General features: G+C 36.4%; 1 protein-coding gene across 1 annotated transcript in view; it reads right to left on the bottom strand.

Annotated features, from left to right (window-relative positions):
* Positions 1–677: 677 nt before the first annotated feature.
* The window catches only part of prlra (prolactin receptor a), a 35,375-nt gene continuing 19,689 nt past the window's right edge, over positions 678–16,363 (bottom strand). The window contains exons 5-9 of the mRNA XM_067424095.1: positions 14,896–15,062; positions 13,478–13,619; positions 9,159–9,255; positions 7,859–7,928; positions 678–4,574 (exon numbers count right to left, since the gene is read on the bottom strand). Coding sequence (XP_067280196.1) covers positions 3,594–4,574; positions 7,859–7,928; positions 9,159–9,255; positions 13,478–13,619; positions 14,896–15,062 — 1,457 coding nt within the window. The 3' untranslated portion in view covers positions 678–3,593. The remainder of the gene's footprint in view (positions 4,575–7,858; positions 7,929–9,158; positions 9,256–13,477; positions 13,620–14,895; positions 15,063–16,363) is intronic.

Below are 16,363 nucleotides of genomic sequence, written 5' to 3'. Positions count from 1 at the left end.
GCTCAACCAATGATATGTGGGGATAAAGTCTGTCTCGAGGCCCTGCGTCGTCAGTCCCTTCACAGTGAGGCTGCTCGTTTGGATTTTATGTTAGGCTATGTAACACTTAATTAATATAATCGTATATCAAATCTAGTGTGTTCAGTTTTATCAGTTTGTATCCACGAAATGCTAAATGAATGGATGGAAATGTCCAGAAAATATTTTTTCATATAAAAATGTTTAATTTTTTTATACAGGCCTATGTATTCTTTATCGTAGGCTAACCGTTGTTTCAGACCCAGATTATTTTTCTCAAAATATGGAAATCCACTATAAAATCATGAATTAGATCGTATTACTAAAATATATTGATAATTATAATAGGAGTAAGATAGCCTAAGCTGAAGTAGAAAAAAACACTGATTATTTTGATTTTTGAAATATATTATTTTCTAAGCAATAATTGAAAAATTGTTGTTCAATTCAATAATTGAATTGAACAACAAAATTTTTAAGTACCAGCAACATTTTAAAAGTCATTTCGACTTAAACATATTGTATTGTAAAACCATAGCTGTCGTAGCTTATTGATCATATTTTACAGTGCAATTAGCAGATTTAGTTAAATGTGTTTCAGGGCAAAATAAAAAGCCACCATTCTCCGAATAACCACTCCAACACACCTGAAACAGTCTGAGCATGTGCTTTAATGGTTTTGCTATGCGATTTCACAAATAATGTTTCTCATGGAAAAGCAGAACACAATATGGATGTATTACAGATGTATGACAGTCACCTTTACATGGGTTAACATCGGTTTAATTTCAGCACCTCCAGTTGTTTGAATTCACTAAAAAAAGACAGTAAAGAAAATAGCAACATCATTTCAACAAGACATATCCTTAGTGTAAAACAAACTAATGTTTTTGAATTTAAACCATTTTAATTCAGCAAAATGGTAATTAAATTGAAGTGGTTTGGTATATTGAAATCAAAAACTGATTTCAGTTACAAAGCTTAAAATGAATATTTAATTATGTATCCACATGCCCTTTCTTTGATAATATTACTTTCAGATGAAAAGACTGTTGTCCTGAGAATTCACGTTAAATTAGATCCTGTTTTAAACATGTTTTGCAAATTTGCCATTGACTGAGATAGAAATCAATTGAATCTATTAATAGAATTGATGCATTACTTTGTACATGCAGATTTATTATGCATGAAACTGAGAATGTTGAACAACAAAGACATAAAAATGTATGCTACTGACAAATCAACAAAGTTAGATTATGGTGATTTATGTGCGGTGTGGCTTAGGCAAACACAACAACATTAATTATTGGCAATATCTGGAGGTTACATATAAATGCATTTCTACATATTATATATAACAATTGTATTTATAGTATATTTACATGAACACTTTAGACACAAACACGTTTAGTAAATGACTCTTTCCAACAAAATATACACCAGTCTTCTCTCAGAGATTTCTGCATAAAATAAGGCAATGTGGAGTTTGACTCTAGGGCTATTTTCGTTAACTCGTCTCCATGTAACTGGTTTCATGGTTATGATGTGTGCATGCACAAGATAATAACTATCTGGTCATTTTGGAATGAATGAATTTTATAAAATATTTTAATTTTATTTATTTTTTTATATAAAAAAAACATACAAAATTGGCTATGCCATGCTGAATTATTGGCTACCTAGGATATAAAGATTTGGAAAAATAAATTCTCACACGGTTAACTATAGAGAAACAGATTCTTAAAGCGAATATTCACTTTAACCTTCGTAAAAACGCTGGCAGTTTATTTTTTTTTTTTTTATTTTATTTTACACCAGTTGTACCTTTTGTGTTCAAAATCAGTGCCAATAATATTTATAATACATACATTCGGCAGAAGTGTTCAAGTGAGTTTACCTCCACCTGAGAATTGTGTATCAAAGGCAAATTCTCTACAATTTTAACAGTTTACAATCAGTTCAAATCCCTTTTCATGTATTTTACTTTTGCTGCACCATAAGTCATTTGAATTGTATGGCTGAGATTACACTATGCTTCCAGAATGAACACCATAATATGCATGTAAATACCATTATATTTATAATTCATCTAAATGTGAACACTTTAAATACCCAGATAATGCACTTATTTAAAGGGTTACTTCAGCGATTAGCATATGGCTTTCTATCAGTACAAACCCTGTATTATATTCGAATGATTGTGCTCCCCGTCCTCATATCCCCCTGAGACAATGCATTTTATTTCTGGAAAAATTCCTCCCATGACAAGATCGTCAATATCGTCAATTTGAGTCATGGGAGGAATTTTTGGCCAGAGGCTAAAGACTACAGCCAGCAGAGGGAGCCATTTCCACATGTTTTCAACTCGCACATGGGGGATGGGAGATCACACTCACAGCTCAGCTGCAGCCTCAGGCATTCATGGAAACGGTGCGGCCGGAGGAGCAAAGTAAGTGTTTCAATTTCTCAAATTAATTCCTATGAAAGTTAAGCTTCCAAAGGCATGAACTGAAAATGCGCCAGACTGAACACACGCTGTGAATCTATCCTGCTAGTGTGGTCATGTTTACCTCAGAGAGCTCATTCAGCTCATCACGAATGTATGTAATTTGACTCCTGCAGTTTGCGCTGTGACACTACCTCAGCGGCAAAATCACATATTGAACAGACACGTTCCGTTTTAATTGTAATGTCTGTTCTCTAACTGAACTTATTTTATGAAAATAAACGCGGTGGTGGTGGGAAAGTAAAAGTGATCCAGTGAGTCAGTAGCGGTGGCTTTGGGAGTGGCCTTGTAGGGGCAGCGAAGCATTCTGGGAATTGTTGTCTTTCATCCCCATGAGACAAAAATACATTTTCTATCTTTTCTCAGTCTAGAAAGCACCAAATAAAAAATTATTTCACATTACTACAACATTAATGGCCCAGTTTAAATACAGATTAATCTTCCCAGCGCTGAAGTAACCCTTTAAGTGTGGAATGTTGGACGCTTTAATTACGTAACGGAGGGGGAGAGGCTATCACTCACTGATGCTGAATGACAAATAACCTTATAAAATTGATACACTACACAGTTATAGGTCATAATGTGTCATTTGGGACACAGCTAATGCCTAAATAGCTATTTCGCTATTGGCTAACATATAGCCAAAAGGAAAAGTTGTACCACAGATAGAGAATTTTTGCAGAAACTAACACATTAAAGTAAATAGGATCCAATTTGATTTCTTGGTAACTTTAAATACTTTAAAACAGTTTAAGTGTAAAAATATATATTTTTTGGTGTTTATGAGTGTCTCCTCATTCTGTCAAAGACACATCTGTGACTTTATAGTCTATTTATTACACAAAGTTCACAGATCCTTTTCCGACCTCAGCTCCTCTTGCTTACATCTAAGTAAAAGTATAATTTGTATAAATATAAATCCTCTTTATTAAATCAATGTAGCAAGATAGGAGAAAGAGAAAAGCGCTTCTTTTAGGGCTTGGCTTGAGCTGTTGACAGTCTAGTGTTTAGTTTTTGCTGCATTGGAGGCCGATCCCATCTCTGCCTTTATGCACTGGGCAACTATTTGCTAGTACGATGGCATCAAGACTGTGGAATCCACATAACCGTTTCCCATCACCCTCATGCCTTCCTGTGCCATGGGACTGTGCGATTGGTGGACGGCAGGTTTGCGGGGGTGAGGCGGTTGCTGGCTTGTGTATTGATCAGCCTGTCTGTCCAAGTCCTGGCTGTAATCGTCCACACACTGATGGGACCTTTCCCTTTGCAGAAACAGAATATTGTTTGATGTCACATCTTTGACCTTGCTGTAGTCCTCCCCTGTGCAATCTGACCCGTCAGGCTCACGGTTAGGGTCTGAAAGCGGCCTAAGCAGTAGTATATTTTCCGGATTGACCCTCTGCACCTCTACATATTCCAAGGAATGTGACGGAGGCACCCCATGATCAGGAGTGTCAGAGCCGTCCAGATTGAACTGGTTGTAGCTTTGGGAATGTGAGCAGACCGGCTTGCTGAAGTGGCCCTCTTCCTGATGGTGAAGCTGGTGGTAGCTGCTTGCCGTTGCATGCGGTGACAAATGGCTGAGGATCTCGGGGACGCTGTGGTAGGCCGGTTTCGCTGCTCCTACTTGGTAGTGGTGGTGTGGTTGAGGTTGGGGCGATGAAAACACAATTGGCCAGGTTTTGACGCGACCATCAGTGGACTCCGGAGAACTGGGTTCGGGTCCCTGGATTTCACTGCTTTCAGTTGAAGCCCAGCTCGTTTCTCCATGCTGGCTGTACTGATGTTGATCGCTTCCACCTGCTTCCCGTCTATCCATACACTTCTCCAAAAGCAGGGTGCGACTGTCACAGCTGCCCCGGCCGGAGTCGCAGTCCGATGGACTTTTGGACTTCATGCAGTCCTCTGATAGATCTTTACCATCCAGTACCATCTCTTGCTCCTCGTTGTCGTATACCTCAAGGTATTCCACCAGTAAGTCATCATAATCAGTGGTTGGAGGGAAACCTTGGATCACCAGGGAGTTGAACATTTCCTCTGATTTCCCACTCTGCAAAGAAAGCAAAGCAATTGAAATAACTACCAAAAAAATTCAATTCAAATAGTGTCATGTATATGAAAACTTTTATATCATCAGGGCATGCCTTCCAATTAATGAACTTGTGAGACATTTTAAGGGGTATAAAGATTAGACATTTTGGATATTTGGGAAAAAGTAAAAAAAAATAACTTTTTTAATTTGGCTTGCTCAGTCGGGGTTTAAAGACAATTAATGTTCAGTGATATTATCGATTCAACTGCACTGACAATCAAAATTTGAACTGAACTGAGCAAAAGTGCACGTAAGACTGAAAGGAATATAATCCCTGAGAAATCAAAGGAAAATAGCATCTGAACTCTCAGTACAGTTAGCATCTCCGTCTGAGACCACGTCACATTGAATGAAACATCTACGAATGACACTAATTTACATGCCTTTCCTTTCACATGAAACTTCCCCCAAACTCCTGCTTCATCTCAGATCAGATCACCTGAAATACACCCAAAATCTATTTGATTCTATGTCAGTCCTCACTATACAGTATGTGTTTGATATCATTGGAAATGTCTCAGAGTGACTGGTACAAATATCTCATCACCACAGAAGTTAACAGGAAGAAAGTAGATATTTTGCTTACTACGGTGGATGTGGCTTTCAGCCATTTGGTCTTTTGTCAATACAGGTCTATGGGACAGCGATTACATGTAAATTCCCATTGTTAACATATGTTTCCATTTGAAAGAGGTTACTGTCTGGTCTGAATACTTAAGGCGATGGGGCAGAACGATCAGGGCGCAATACTGTAAACAGATTGGCCCGTAGCGTTGGGTGTCCAAATACCTAGCGTTACGTAATATTCAGAAAGTCAGGAATCCATCTCTCACTTCAGAGTATTTGATGTGATAGATTATCTTTTAATTGATTATGTATTTGGCATTATATATTTACCTGACTGTTAATAAATTGCTACACTTTGATTTATTCTGACTTACTCTGGAATTAATAATGACCTCTAGGAGGTTATGAATGAGTAGCTAGCCTACTTTCAACGAAGGGTTAAACGGAATAACTAAATGTGTGGTTAACTATTAAATATAAATTAGCCTACCAAATAACCAATTGGCATTCTAATCTAAATTCGAAATTATGATTAAATGGAGTCAGATAAATAGGATTTGGAATTAAATACTTTTTGTCCGACTGAAAACACCAAACATGCAAAACCGTCACCCGCCACCGTTAGCCGCATTGGGAAATTTTGGCCGGGTCTTACATGCACGATAAATGAAGTTAGCCTACTCTTTCTCAAAAGAAAAACCAACTCTGAACAACCTATATTAGTCGTTTGAACTTCAAATCCCAATCAGTGTAACTATGTCACTAGGAAACATATTTTACATAATGTCCACATTGTCCGCTTGCAGACAGCTTGACCTGCCCTCCAATGCGGGATGTGCAAAATGCTTTCTCTTAAAAGATGGGTCTGTAGGCCTACCCAGTTTATTTGGACCAGCTTACTCTGCAGAATCACAAACTGTAAGTATGAATTAATATAGGCCCACATTTTTTACCAGATGTTCAAATTATGTAGTTTCGTGTATTATATTGTGTAGGTATCTGGCTATAATCAGCAACTGACACTGTCTTACTGAAATGTTAATGCTAATCAGCTGTGTGCCTATACTACCATTACCTAAAACTGTGTCTGTTGCAGATTGTCTGTGTTTCACTACTTTGAGTAAAGATAAAGGATGAAGAAAGATTTGCTTTACAAACTTAAATGTTAAATTAGGGGTGTAACGGTACACATATTTGTACCGAACCGTTTCGGTTTGTACCGTTCGTTTGTACCGAACGGTACAAATGCAATAGTCAGCTTGTTTTAAGCGCAGAACACACTTCAATCCGAGTTCCCATGCGAACAAGTATTCAGTCCATTTGATCAAAAAAAATTCAAACGATAAATGCCGTTTTGAAGCTCCTTAGCGCGTCAATCAGTTAAAACGGCAGCGCGAGAGTGAACGCGATCATCTGTTCCTAAAGAATAAACATGAATTAATATTGATTGAGGTATATTGAGGATATTACAACTTACTGAAATGTATCATATGTCGCGTAATCGCTCAAGTGTTTCAACCGTGGAAAGACAAAACAGCTTTGTAATTTACAATTCAGTGTCCACAGCTGTAAGTTCACTAACTCTTTCACTAGTATTGATCATTAGCATATATCTAAAAAATAAATAAATGAATTGAGGCATATATTTGGGCTCTGTTGTTATTAACCTTTATAATTGTGATGTGTAGCTTAAGTAAGGGCTACATATATAGTTTACAGCATTATCTTTAAGAAACGTTTAGTTATAATTGAATTAATTTCAGGACAGACGTTTTCAGTAAACCACTGTTGAATAAAAATAAATAAAAAGCAATTTTGTAAACCTGTTGTACATGATCGTACCAAACCGTGACTTCAAAACCTGAGCATTCATGTTAGTGCTTGGCTAATGTATGCATGTGCACCGCAATAAATTAGAAATATACACATGGGTTTGTTGATGGATGCACACTTAATGCTGATGGTGAGGAATTACAGTTGCAACATCTCATACACTGAGTAGCGTATCACTGAGAAATGTGTAAAGTAGTCTTGCAACGGAAGATCTGGTTCAATAACTCGTTCTTCCAATGTTTCATTGTCTGACTCGTGCTCGGACTGATCTGGTAAAATCAATGCCATCGTACTGTCTTTACAGTGTGTACAATCGCTGAGCTTTAGGAAGCCTCCAGATCTGAAGTTCAGTAATGGTAATGGCCGTTTAGCTTTATGTGGTAGACCAATCTTAATAGACTGGTTCGTCTGGCCGATCAGTCAAATAGGCTCTCAGAAAAGAGAGATTTAGAGAGACTAAACGAGTCGTTGAGAATCATTGAAAAATGAGGTGCCGTGCAGTGTGTATTATGAAAAATGTAAACTCTTTTTGAACTTGTAAACCTGTTGTAGGAGACCTCCAAAACAAAATTAGAAATATTTAAAATGGCTTAATAGGGGCACTTTAGCATTTTATTTTTATTTTCATCACTGCAAAGCTGCTTTGACACAATTGGTATTGTATAAAGAGCTATATAAATAAATGTGATTGACTTGAATCAACTTTCAGTGGTTGCATACATAACACAATAATTAACACTCAGTCATCTGGCGTTACAACAAACACATTCAATCCATCTTCAATCCAGTGTAACTTGAACATTCTCAAAGATTTAAACAAACACGAGTGACGTCTTTATTACCTTGAGCAGCTGTTTGTCGAATCCTTTGATTTTTGGTCCAGGAACAGGAGGCAGCAAACAATGCTTCACACTGAAATACAAATATATTTGGGGGGGGAAATTATATTGAACTCAACATTTTGCACAAAACCGTTAAATAATCTTTTAGTAGATAAAATGTACTCATTTGGATGATTTCTTTAGATGAAGTAGTCTATATTATTTTCCTTGAGCATTTGATTTGTCTCCATTTCATGGTTAAGAACAATGTCAATCAACAAATGATTTCCATGCAAGATCATAATATAAGCACTGTGGATACTTAAAAGGATTTATCTGCGATACGGAGCAAAAACTTCCACGTGTCCTGACAGGATTAAGAGATTAATTTTGGATTCCGTTTGTCCTTGTACTATTGAGAATGCCTCACATTATTTGACCACGTAATTAGTCTATATTTGTCTATTTTAAATCTATGCTGAGAGAAACTGGCCTAAAAACTACATTTGAGAGTTAAGTGAAGTACTGCAGAAATCTGGATCAATCCTCTAATGGGAGTTTAATCCTACAAAATAAGTATTTGTCAGCAAGAACACTGATGTGTAAGTAGATTTCAATCACACTAATAGGTATGAATTAACTAGTATTTGCCAATGCCCATATAAACTAAATAGATGAGGTATCAACCAGTGAAATATATCTGAAAACAAAAACATCATGTTAATATGGAGCCCCTAAGGGAACATGGTAAAAATATGAGATGGGAGGAAAAATGATTGGGCAATGCTTTTGTTTTACGCGCAAAACTTTGGTGTTCTCTGCGAGGGAACGCATTACATTGCCACACTGTAAAAAATTATTTAGAAAAAAAGTTACCTGGTTGCCTTAAAATTTTGAGTTCATTGAAATTAAAATTTTGAATTAATACAATGAACTTTTTTTGAGATTCAACAACCTTTATTAAAATATTATTAAAATATTTTGTAAGCATATTGGGTAATTGTGTGTGTTTTATTTCTGATGACGCATAGTGCTATTTTCATGATTTTTTTTTTATGTGGTTCAGATACAATAATATTATGAGTTTCTATTTATTAAACAAATTTCCTTCATTGTATCAACTCAAATTTTTGATTTCAATAAACTCAAAATTTTAAGGCAACCAGGTTACTTACTTTTTTAAGTTAAACCAACAACAACAAAAAAAAAACATTTTTACAGTGCAAATAATGTTTTTCTCCCTTCTCATATTTTTCCCCACACCATGTTCCTTTAGGGGCTCTGTGCATTTAAAATAACGTAAAATACATTTAAAACGCACCTGTTTCTATTAATGTTTAGCGTCCAGATGAGGATGAGTAGAATGAAGACAGAGAAAACTGTGACCATGATCCACAGCGATTGCTCTCTGGCTCTATCTACATAGAACAAACATAAAAACAGGAAATAGTTAGCGGTGAAACATACAGCACTAACAAAAATGAAAAGGGACAGGATAAACACCGGGTGAAAATTGGGTCACCGCATTTAAAAAATAAACAAAAATACAATGAAAAAACCTTCCGAAATAAACGAATTGTGTGGTATTTGAAAATGCTGTGAGCTGGAAACAGGCTGTTCTCTGACTCATTTTGCTCTATTTCACGCTTGCCGTTGTCAGGTGCGACTCCCAACGGGACTGACTTTCCATGGAAGCTCCGGGGCAACTGAGGCCTAACAGGAGCTGCAGCTCAAAAACATGCGTGGCTGAGGTTATGCTAGCCGGGTGAAGATGAGGTCATAACTCCCTGGAGAAACTGAAAGCCTGTGATGGTATTCCCCCTAGAATGGTCTGCTCTGTTAGATACATATGCATAGAACAGATTTGTTGTCAGCCTGAGCAGGAGACCATAGAAACACGGACAGTGTTCCTAAAACGGCTTCCCGGCGGTGATGGATGATAATATAATAGGCTTCAAGATTATCTCAATCTACTGAACCAGATATGTTTATACTTCTCTTACATGTGCCTAAACTAAAAAAGGACACATATTTTTAGTTGTTACAATTTTTCATATCATTACTGGTGCACTTTTTTTTTGTTTTGTTTAGCAGCTGGCAAGTTCAAACGTTTGAGAGTTAAACTAAAAAATAATGTAACTTTCAACTCAAATTGTTATGCTGATATTATGATTTGTAATAGTTTTATTACATCAGAAAAGTTTAGAAAACAATACATTTTGTATAAACATAAATCAATATAAATAATATACACTGGGGGTCAAAAGTTTGGAATAATTACGATTTTTAAAGTCACTTATGCTCACCAAGGCTGCATTTACGGTAATATTGCACAATATTAAAATGTAGTTTCATTCTTCAGTGCCACATGATCCTTCAGCAATCATTGTAATATACTGATTTAGTGCTCAATTATTATCAGGGGTTATGTGCAACAAACTTCCGTATTCTGTAAAACAGGCCGCATTGCTTCCGCTTCAGGTCTTTTCTATGTACTCTGTTAAATATAAAGCCGTTTTACTTAATATGCCTTCAAAAGACCAAACAAAGATGAGCATAACTGATGTCTATCATACATTTAGATTGATATATAAAGGCTTTTTATTTCTCTTATTCTCAGTATCATTGAGATATTTAAATCAAATAAAATGCCAGCAATACAAAGAACAGCTTTTGGGACACGTTATAAATGTATTTACTGTAATTTTAATCAATTTAATGCATCTTTGTTGAATAAAAATACACATTTCAAATTTTATAAGGGGGGGGGGGGGTTAATTGGCAGTGTATCACGGATTCAACAAAAACATTAAGCAGCACGACTAACATTGATAATAATAAGAAATGTTTCTTGAGCAGAAAATCAGCATATTGGAATGATTTCTGAAGGATCATGTGACAATGTAAGACTGAAGAAGGAGTAATGATAATTTTTTTTAATAACTTTTTTAACTTTTTCCAACTTTAATAATATTTTAATCAAATTATTTTAATTATATTAAAATAGCAAATTGTTATTTTACAATCTAGTAATATTTCATATTACAATTATGTGTTTTTATTGCTCAAATTAACACAGCATTCCTTAGCATATACAGTCCCTGACAAAAGTCTTGTCGCTTATCTATTTTGTAGAAATACCTGATATTAACCTGACTTTTAATTAATCAATTGGTGTTAGAAATAGCTCATATGAAAAGCTAAAACCCTCCCAAATGATGTTTAATGCACTGAAATAAATAATTTTCACAGAATTTTTTTTTATCATTTAATCAAGACAGAAAGGTCAAATTTTGGCAAGACAAAAGTTTTGTCGCCTATACAGAAATTGAACAAATTTACTGCAAATACAAAAATATGTCAGCAAATTAAGTTGTGGTGTTGTGAGATCCAAATTTAATATCTTGAATGACTTTCATGAGCTTGAAGGACTGCATCCATGCGGTTTGGCAAGGATGCATACAATTTATTGATGAAGTCATCAGGAATAGCTAAGAAAGCAGTCTTGCATGCCTCCCAGAGTTCATCAATATTCTTTGGTTTCGTCTTCCATGCGTCCTCTTTCATCCTACCCCACATATGCTCAATGATGTTCATGTCTGGTGACTGGGCTGGCCAATCCTGGAGCATCTTGATCTTCTTCGCCTTGAGGAACTTTGATGTGGAGATGGAAGTATGCGATGGAGCGCCGTCCTGCTGCAGAATTTGGCCTCTTTTATAGGTTGGGAATATAAGAGGTAGCTAAGATTTCTTGGTATTTTAGATAATTGATGTTCCCTTCCATCCTGCAGATCTCGCACACCCCCATACTGGATGTAACCCCAGACCATGATTTTTCCGCCACCAAACGTCACTGTTTTCCGGGTGAATCTCGGATCCATTCAGGCTTCAGTAGGTCTCCTGCAATATTTGCGGCGACTGTGGTGTAATTCAACTGAAGATTCATCTGAAAATCCACCTTCTGCCACTTTTCCAGCGTCCATCCTTTTAGCAGGCTGTGGGCCTTGGCAAATGCCACACGATTTTTCAATTGTATTTTGTTTAGTGCTGGCTTCTGGGCACTGATTCGACCATGGAGGCCATTTTGAGGCAGAATCCTACAAACTGTTCTGGTTGACACAGGGACATTAGATGACCAGGTCTCGTGGAGCTCTGCTGCAGTGGAAAATGGGCTGGCCTTGGATTTGAGCCAACAAACGGTCCTCTCGAGCAGTTGTCTTGCGGGGTCTGTCTGACCTGGGCTTGTCAAAAACGTTTCCAGTCTCTTCAAATCTTTTTTTTATCCTCTGTACTTGACGCTGAGACACATTGAAGGTGTCTGCCACATCAGCAGTGGATCTGGTCTTCAGCCTCTTGATAATCAAAACTTTAGTCTCAGGGTGAATCTTAGGCATGTTTGCAGAGGTCTAGTTGCAGTTCAAACGTTTGAGAGTTAAACTAAAATATAATGTAACTTTCAACTCAAATTGTTATGCTGATATTATGATTTGTAATAGTTTTATTATATCAGAAAAGTTTAGAAAACAATACATTTTGTATAAACATAAATCAATATAAATAATATACACTGGGGGTCAAAAGTTTGGAATAATTACGATTTTTAAAGTCACTTATGCTCACCAAGGCTGCATTTACGGTAATATTGCACAATATTAAAATGTAGTTTCATTCTTCAGTGCCACATGATCCTTCAGCAATCATTGTAATATACTGATTTAGTGCTCAATTATTATCAGGGGTTATGTGCAACAAACATAACTTGTGGAGCTCTGCTGCAGTGGAAAATGGGCTGGCCTTGGATTTGAGCCAACAATGGTCCTCTCGAGCAGTTGTCTTGCGGGGTCTGTCTGACCTGGGCTTGTCAAAAACGTCTCCAGTCTCTTCAAATCTTTTTTTTATCCTCTGTACTTGACGCTGAGACACATTGAAGGTGTCTGCCACATCAGCAGTGGATCTGGTCTTCAGCCTCTTGATAATCAAAACTTTAGTCTCAGGGTGAATCTTAGGCATGTTTGCAGAGGTCTAGTTGCAGTTGATGTGAAGGTCTAGTGTACTGGGGTTCTTTTTATACACACTTGAGACCTAATTGAGCCAATATTTGTCACAGGTGAAGCTCATATGACAAGGTGACAACACTTATGTCTTTGCAAAAATTGACTCAATGGGCTTTACCAAGCTGTGAATATTAGAATACTTTTTGAAAGTTTAGTTTTTCACTGAAACATTATCACAAAAGCTGGTGGGATTAAAATGAGCCATTTATTGTAAAAATATCTTGATTAGAAATATATTTCAGCAGCACTTTAGTTCAATTTGTACACAAGCGACAAGACTTTTGTCAGGGACTGTATTTATTTAAAAACATTACACTTTTTTTTTTCTAAACTTTTGATCCTCAGTGTATGTATGTATGTATGTACAGTCAAATCAAAAATCAAAACCAGATATATTTTTTTACTAGTGGGTGCAGGGCAGCTCATTTATGTAAGTGATGATAGCAGAATAAAGTAAACTGTGACATATTATAGCCTACCCAAAACTGACCTTAAATGGTATCTTTAAGATATTATTCAATAAATGTAAAACACAAAAAAATCTTCCTAAAACTTTTACTTAAAATAATGGAGAAAAATGACTTACAGTCAGGCATTTTGATGTAGGTGGTTTGGGTCCACTCACTCCAGAACCCATGATCGGGTTTACATCGCACCTGGACCATGTATTCTTTACCAGGGTGAAGACTGTACACGTTATAGTTCTTCTGCCTGCCAGCATCATACTCCTATACACACACATAAAGAGAACATTTAGGATCATTTATAATTCATTACTGTTCGTCCCACTTTACATTTGTCTGTTGGATTTGCAAATGAAAAGTATTAAAATGAACTTGTGACTAAACCTAGTGACATTCGATTGTCAAACTGTCGGTCAAAAATATAGTGTCGCACATAATTTGGAATGTCTTTGCTTGTTTGCATTGCAAGGGAACATAACGGACTGGTTCTTTAAATAAAGAAAGTTTTTTCTTTACTCAAGAAACACTATACACTCTGCCCGGCCAAATAGAAAGTCGTTTTAACTAGGTAAACGCCTAAGAGTCTGTGATTGGATATTTAGTGCAGTAATTATTATGTTTCTAGCATGTTATATGTTTAGCAACAGTTATTCTAACTGTAATTAATGGAGTGTTTAGCTTTTCATTTCTTAAGCAAGATTCTTTAGGCTCAAATTGCGAAATAATGGTTGGGAGGGAGCATGAAAATTCATTTTCACGCATGAATTGGCACATGAAGTCCAGACCTTAAATTCATTGAAAGTCTTTGGGATGTGCTGGAGGAGACTTTACAGAGTATCAGTACCAGATATTGAAAAATTGATGCACTTCTTGATGGAAAAAAAAGTTGTGGTGTTATTTCCATTAAGAGGCATACATTTGGTCAAGATCTTGTATTGACAATGCAAGAGTCAGTTGCATTGATGGTTGCACTATAGCTCTCAGGTTACTCTGTCACTAGGCAAGGCAATCATTATTGGTCATGCCTCTGTGTTACTGAAGCACAGCCTTTGCGGTAAGAAAAAAAATCTGGTTTGATCTAGTCCTGTTGTTCTGCATATCTAGCCTCCCTCAGGTTTCTGCGGACTAATGAAGACATAAATCCAGACCGGGACAGTCAATGATTAAACTGCTTCGTGTATCAGCTGATTTAATGTCAGCCCACTTGCTGTCCATCTGCGTTGCACTCATTTAAGATCTTGGATAAAGTCACAAACAAACAACTGCTACTGTTAACTATTTTCTAGTCTGTTTGGTAATATTTAAAAAGCTCACATTCACCAAGTTAGTTTGTAATTCTAGTCCATCAAATCAAGAAAACAAGCATGTGAAGTACTGTCTGTTGGAAAGATGGCTAACTGCATTCTAGTTGTTTCCTCTAGGTGGCGCTAATCTAAATAGTCCAGTGCAAACAAGGTATCAAATCTAGACTGAAATGTAATCCATAATCAATCGCTTTCTAAAGAAGATATACAGGTAAAAATATATATATTCAACCTACCTCCCATTCTTTATCTTTTTCTTGTTTGACTCGTAGCTGGTAAAGTAACGTGATCCACCCTGAGCGGGTGTCTGCGGTTTGTGGTTTCTCCCAGCACACTTTTAGAAAAGTATCCTGGTTTTTATGGATTACAGCTGCTGTGACGTTCTCTGGAGTGTTTGGTTGAACTGTGGGTGAAATAGAGAGTACAGGATAGGATAAGCATAATGTACAAGAGCAGAGGGCAGTTGTGGCCTAATGGTTAGATAATCCGAGTGGAAAAACGAAGGTTGCATGTTCAATTCTTAATACCGTCAGGAAATGACTGAGGTGCACTTGAGCAAGGCACCTATCCTGTCCAAATCCAAAAATGACTGCCCACTGCTCCAGGTATATGTGTGTGTGTTTTCTACTCACTACTCCTAATGTGTTTGCACAAATTTGGATGTGTTAAATGGCATTCAAAAGAGGACAAATTCTGCAATCTCTGATTTTTTTAATAATTCAAATTTATTTATTTAATTGTTTAAAAAAATTGCTGTTCTACGAAATGTTCAGTAGAGCATTTATTTTAAACTAAATATTTTGTAACAATGTAAAAGTCTTTACTGTCACTTTTGATCAATTGAATGCGTCCTTGCTAAATAAATATTAATTAGACACAAAACTTTTGAATAGTAGATCACTGCATTTTTAATGTTTATGGAATACTAAAAAAAAATTGGGAATACCCCAAAATGTAAATTCTGTCATAATTTAATCACCCTTATGATCAACACGAAATATAATACAAACCAATTCAACAAAAGGGACAAAATTGGGACATTGTATTTATGAATAATAAAGGAAATGCAATAATTTACAAATCGTTTTAATCTAATTTACAAAATTTGTATTTTATTCACAATAGAATATATATAACATTTCAAATGTTGAAAGTGTGACATTTTTTATAATGCCACGCCAAATATTGTCTCATTTTGGATTTCATGAGAGCTACACATTCCAAAAAAGTTGGGACAGGTAGCAATAAGAAACTGGAAAAATGTACATATAAGGAATAGATGGAGGACCAATTTGCAACTTATTAGGTCAATTGGCAACATGATTGGGTATAAAAAGAGCCTTTCAGTGTGGCAGTGTCTCTCAGAAGTCAAGATGGGCAGAGGATCACCAATTCCCCCAATGCTGCGACAAAAAATAGTGGTGCAATATTAGAAAGGAGTTTCTCAGAGAAAAATTGCAAAGAGTTTGAAGTTATCATCATCTACCATGCATAATATCATCCAAAGATTCAGAGAATCTAAACGATCTCTGTGCATAAGGGTCGAGGCCAAAAAAACATACTGGATGCCCCTGATCTTCGGGCCCTTAGATGGCACTGGATCACATACAGGAATGCTACTGTTATGGAAATAACAACATGGGCTCAGGAATACTTCCAGAAAACATTATCAGTGAACACAATCCACCGTGTCATTCGCTGTTG

The sequence above is a fragment of the Pseudorasbora parva genome, chromosome 18, assembly GCF_024679245.1.
Source record: "Pseudorasbora parva isolate DD20220531a chromosome 18, ASM2467924v1, whole genome shotgun sequence".
Classification (NCBI taxonomy): Eukaryota; Metazoa; Chordata; class Actinopteri; order Cypriniformes; family Gobionidae; genus Pseudorasbora; species Pseudorasbora parva.
The sequence above is the reverse complement of the archived record's forward strand: the minus strand, read 5'-3'. Positions and strand labels throughout refer to the sequence as shown.